Source organism: Oncorhynchus mykiss, chromosome 15 (genome assembly GCF_013265735.2).
Source record: "Oncorhynchus mykiss isolate Arlee chromosome 15, USDA_OmykA_1.1, whole genome shotgun sequence".
NCBI classification, from domain to species: domain Eukaryota; kingdom Metazoa; phylum Chordata; class Actinopteri; order Salmoniformes; family Salmonidae; genus Oncorhynchus; species Oncorhynchus mykiss.
In genome coordinates, this window is record NC_048579.1 from 52,179,419 (window position 1) to 52,184,248 (window position 4,830).

Below are 4,830 nucleotides of genomic sequence, written 5' to 3' on the forward strand. Positions count from 1 at the left end.
AACGCTTTCGACACCTTGTAGAGTCCATCCCAACGAATGGAGGCTGTTCTGAGGGCAGCGGGAGGGGGGATGCTGTCCGACAGGAAGATGGATATAACTTTTTGGCTTTTGGGCAGAATCTTTTTGCCAAAACCATTTTGGACAGGAGCCATAGGACAGTAACTTTAGAACATGACATTTTGTAGAGAATCTTTTGGACAGTCACAGTACCTTTTCAACTGTACCATGGTTTAATCAGCAATAAAATACCATAACACTTCATTGTGTTGTTACTTTTATCTTCATGTTCAATTCATATAGTATATTCCTCACACACCAAATACAATATTTACAATTATACAAAAAAAGGTTACCTCAGTAAACAATTTAGACAACAATGTATACATTTATCATCACAAAAATGTAGACAACCAAATGCCTTTCTGCAAAAGCATACAGCATAAATACATTTAAAAAAGATATGAATTTCATATTTATTTTTTTCTCCAATAGTAAAGGTGTTATTGCAGTGGTAATTTCCAGTATCTTCTCTGAGGAAAAGTCCAGTTCAATCTGAACGTATTGTTTGTGTCCTCAGTAGTCTCAGGGGGTTCCCTGTGTCTTCAGATCAGCTAGTCTCTTCATCAGGGACAAAGACAAACTTCCTCTGTGGAACTTCCACCTGCAATTAAAAAGACAACGATTTCTGTTATATAAAATAGGATATTTTTTTCTTATGCCAGGTTCCCTCGAAAACAAAAGATTCCATGAAAGCTAGAGCTATTTCAGAGAGAAATACATGTGAGCAGAAAAAAAACATATATTCCGTAGCCTAATATTGTCCAGTCCAGTCCAGCATTTTTTGTTAAATCAACAATCCCCTACATATTATGCAAGGGCTTGCAAATTTTATCCTCCACCGCACTATTACCGCATCTAATAGTCAAATCACTGCAATATTACTGCATAAAACTGTCCGATTATCACACTACAAAAAGAGGGCTCACAATTGAAAACCAATCACCATACTTTTACCGCATAAAGTGGTTCAATCAAGCCACAGGTCAACAAATGTTTTCCCCGTCAGCGCATTTTCGTGAGAAATTCATCACAAAACTCAAAACTCATCACAAAATGTCAGAAATATCTAACATTTTTGCTCGCAACTATAACAAAAATCCCTCTGCACTTTCCTTATTTACTGTTTGTTGTCAAAGTTCGTTCTGGTACTGTGAGGCCTCTCCGTTTCCCTTATCATAGCAGCTGTACAACAGTCCTATTTTTAACTCTAGTTAAGTGGCAGGCATTCACATCCTCTAGACCCCAGCCTTCTGAGGGCAACCAGGATTTTCCACAGTAACAACATAACAAGCAGTTACCACACATTAATGGGCCCACAGAAACACTAGAGACTAGACTACTCTTCTCTCACTCCTTACTCCTTCTCGCTCTCTCTCTCTCTCTCTCTCTCTTTTTATCCCCCTCTCTCCCTCTCTTTTTTTTATCCCTCTCTCTCTCTCTCTCTCTCTCTCTCTCTGTGTTAGGGACTTCAACCAAGGCTTGTGTTGTGTTTGGCTTTGTTCAGACATACCACAGCGCTTGATGATGGAAAAGTGTCATATGATCGACGTCCATCGTAAAATAACATGTCAACCACAGGAGATGACTCCGACAGCGATGTTCCTCTGTCACCTGTCTAAATCACACTGACCTCTGAGGTATGTGTTCCCTTTGACTGTAGGAATCCACCCTAAGGTTCTCAAAGCACAACCTTATTTATCTTAGACCATTTAGACCAGATACTTTCTCTCAACCATTTTATATGAGTTGTCTTTGACATTTTCCAAGATGACATAGTGTCTCAGTCTGTTGGCTTTGTCACAGAAATAGACACTTTTCCAGATGGAAACATGTGGAAACATGTGAATTAGTCCAAGAATACCGAGCCCAGGATACAGATAGAATAGCCTCCATGTTGGTAAGGGCTATCGTTTTTCCTGGCCATGTGACCTGACCAGAAAATGACTCTGGGCCCTAATGATGATGTATGAGACTAGGAACTCTCATAGGTTTTGTCTCACCAGCTGACCATCTTTAACCCTTAAACCCTTGTTAACTCTTATTGGCTGTGCATGTACTCACACACACAATCTCACCTTTCTGAGGGAGCGGACACTGGCATTGCGGATGGAGTCCATGAGCTGGTCGTGTGAGGAGCGCAGTGGAGTGGGTGGCCTGCTGTGCTCCTGGTCTCTGTTCTCTGCCACTGGCCGCAGAGCGTTCTTCAGCTCCTTCAAGATACTGTTGGTCTCTTTCAGTCCTTTCTTCCCCTTCTTCCCCTTCCCTTTCCCTTGCTTCTTAACGACCTCCTCGTGGAGCCTGATCACCTCCGCTATCTTCCTAGTCGGCTTCTTCTTCTCTGCCGGGGGCTGGCAGGGCAGTGAAGGGGGTGGAGGAGGAGGTGGGGGAGGCGGCGGGGGAGGCGGCGGGGGAGCAGGAGGGGTCTGTTTTTTGGGGAGTTTGGGGGATTGCCAAGGAGACACCCGCGGGGAACCGTAGGGCGAAGAACCCGGAGTGGCCTTCAACAGAGCAGTGGTACGGGGGTTAATGGCCCCCTCTGGCCCCGCCTGCTGGTTCTGTCTCTGCTCTTGCAGGCGTTTCTGTCTCTGACGGTCCATGTTACGGGTCAGGATGCCTGTCATGCTCATCCGGGGGCCTGGAAGGTGGAACTGGTAACCCAGCTTGATCAGGGCGTGGTTCTCCCTCAGAACCTTCACCATCTCCATCTCCACCTGACAGAGAGAGAGAGAGAGAGAGAGAGAGAGAGAGAGAGCGTGAGAGAGAGAGGGATCGTGAGTTTGTGCTTTTACTATTGCCTTACTTACATACTGTTGTGTGTTGAGCAGCTGCATCAAGATCTAATACCACGTCCAGACTGACTGACCTGTCCTCCACACATGTGTCTCTGGTTGTGGAAGCGTAGCTCAGTCAGGGTGCTATTGCTAGGCAGAGCCTGAACCATAGCCAGAACCCCTTTCCCTGTCACATAGTTGGACTCGATGTTCAGGCTGACGATGGAGGTGTTTTCGCACAGCGTCTTGGCAATGGCCAGCGCCACTGGGTCATCAGCATGCGTGTTGGCCAGGCTAAAGACACACACGTGTGTGTTGGAGCGCAGTGCCTCAGCGAACTGGATTAGAGTGTCCTGTGAGATGTCCTCGATGTTGTTGAGGTTGACCTCTTTGAGCTCAGGGTCGTTATTAAGGACTCTTTCCAGGGCCTCGTCGACAACTGTTGGGTTGCCATCGGCGTTGGGGTCAAGTGGAGGTGGGGGCGGGGTTAGTCTCATAGGCTCCACCCTTGGGGGTCTCAGGAGGCTAGGGGAGGAGATGACCACTGACAGCGGTGATGGAGGACCAGGATCCTTTGGGGGCGCTGCTTCAGGCCTTTCCTCTTCTGGCTCCTCTTTATCCTCCTCATCCTCTGTTTCAGCTTCCTCTTCCTCACTCTCCTCCTCCTCTTCCTCTTCATAATCTTTATTTTCTTTCTTGTTCTCGTCATCCTCCTCTGCTTCGCTGTTGCTTTCTGTCACACATTCTTCCTCGCTCTTTTCAGCATCGTCATCGTCATCCTGTTTAGACATAAGGTGTAAATCTCTCATTAATCTGACTCAGACACATGGTCATGTTCTCTTATATTATGTAAAGTTAGACTGGATGATTTGCATTTTTTTTGTGTGAAGGTCCTAACTGGTTCTCTGTTGTACAATAAAGTGATCATTATTGAATATTGAAGCTTCTTAATTGGTCAAACAGAATTTAAGGTTATATAGATCTGAGAGTAGCAAGCTAGCGGAGTTCAGACTCTCCTGATCACTGACCTGTTTGGGACTGCTGGCTTCCCCTCTCTCATCCTCCAGTATCCTCTTGGTCTCCTTCTCCCAGTACTTCAACAGAGAGTCTCTACTGAAGGTGCCAGTGGGGGTCTTCTCCGTCTGGTCCCTCTGTCTCAGACCGATGGGCACGTTGGCATCAGGGTCAATGTCTGCCAGCTCCATCTCCAGCTCTGCTAGCTCCTCTGGGCTGAGAGAAGCCAGTAGTTCATCCTCATCCACATCCTCATACTTACTCAACTCCCGACGGTACCCAAAACCGTTCATCGCTGAAGAGGTTGGCCCCTTGGCTGAGCTCCAGGTAGATGGGGCTCTGTGTGCCGTACGAGTCCGATCAGGATGGGATCTTTCTGGGATAGGTTTCCGGTCAGAGTGGAGTCTTTCTGGAGGTGTGGGTCAAGTTCAGTCTCAGCCAGTTCTGTTTGTCCTCTACTGCTTCAGTGAGAACAGTACCAGTGGTGTGTGTGCAAGGCAAGGGGCCTAGCTGGGGTGTCTGTGTCGGTGGTGTGTGTGTTGAGTGTGTGTCCTGTTCTCTTCTCTTCTAATCTCTCCAGCTGCTGCAGAGGTCTTAAGAGAGGGATCAGTGGGGTGCAACAAAGCGTCAGGCCATGATGCACAGTGCTTTTTTGGGAGGCGCTGCTCAGAGCGGTAGACTAGAGCCACAAAAAGCATGTGAGCTCAGAGAGCAGAGCGGCCCTGGTCAGGCCTGTCAGCGGATCCCAGCAGCGGCCACATTGTTCATGGCCAAAAAATGCCCAACCGGACCCAAGAGAGACAGACAGCGAGTCATCGAGGCACATAACGACAAGCAGAAACACAGAGACACATAGCAACACGAGAACACATATTTACACACATAGGGACATCACATCACACATAGAGAAACCCACAGACATAGAAAGACATTCAGACTCAGAGACCCACAGAGACACACACCATGAAGTAAATATGTCTCAAAT

General features: G+C 47.0%; 1 protein-coding gene across 1 annotated transcript; it reads right to left on the minus strand.

Annotated features, from left to right (window-relative positions):
* LOC110490277 (leiomodin-2) lies at nucleotides 1-4,486 on the minus strand. The gene is made up of 4 exons (XM_036944577.1): nucleotides 3,860-4,486; nucleotides 2,924-3,610; nucleotides 2,136-2,771; nucleotides 1-661 (listed from the first exon to the last, which is right to left on the minus strand). The coding sequence occupies exons 1-4, from the start codon at nucleotides 4,136-4,138 to the stop codon at nucleotides 608-610; spliced, it is 1,656 nt and encodes a 551-aa protein (XP_036800472.1). The 5' UTR covers nucleotides 4,139-4,486; the 3' UTR covers nucleotides 1-607.
* Nucleotides 4,487-4,830: the final 344 nt, after the last annotated feature.

What these genes read in the sequence shown, in the direction of transcription:
- LOC110490277 (XM_036944577.1), bottom strand. Translation starts at nt 4,138, where the DNA reads ATGAACGGTTTTGGGTACCGTCGGGAGTTGAGTAAGTATGAGGATGTG. An exon ending in AAGCCAGCAGTCCCAAACAG is followed by an intron (nt 3,611 to 3,859) that starts GTCAGTGATCAG and finishes ATGTCTAAACAG; the next exon opens with GATGACGATGACGATGCTGA. An exon ending in GACACATGTGTGGAGGACAG is followed by an intron (nt 2,772 to 2,923) that starts GTCAGTCAGTCT and finishes TCTCTCTGTCAG; the next exon opens with GTGGAGATGGAGATGGTGAA.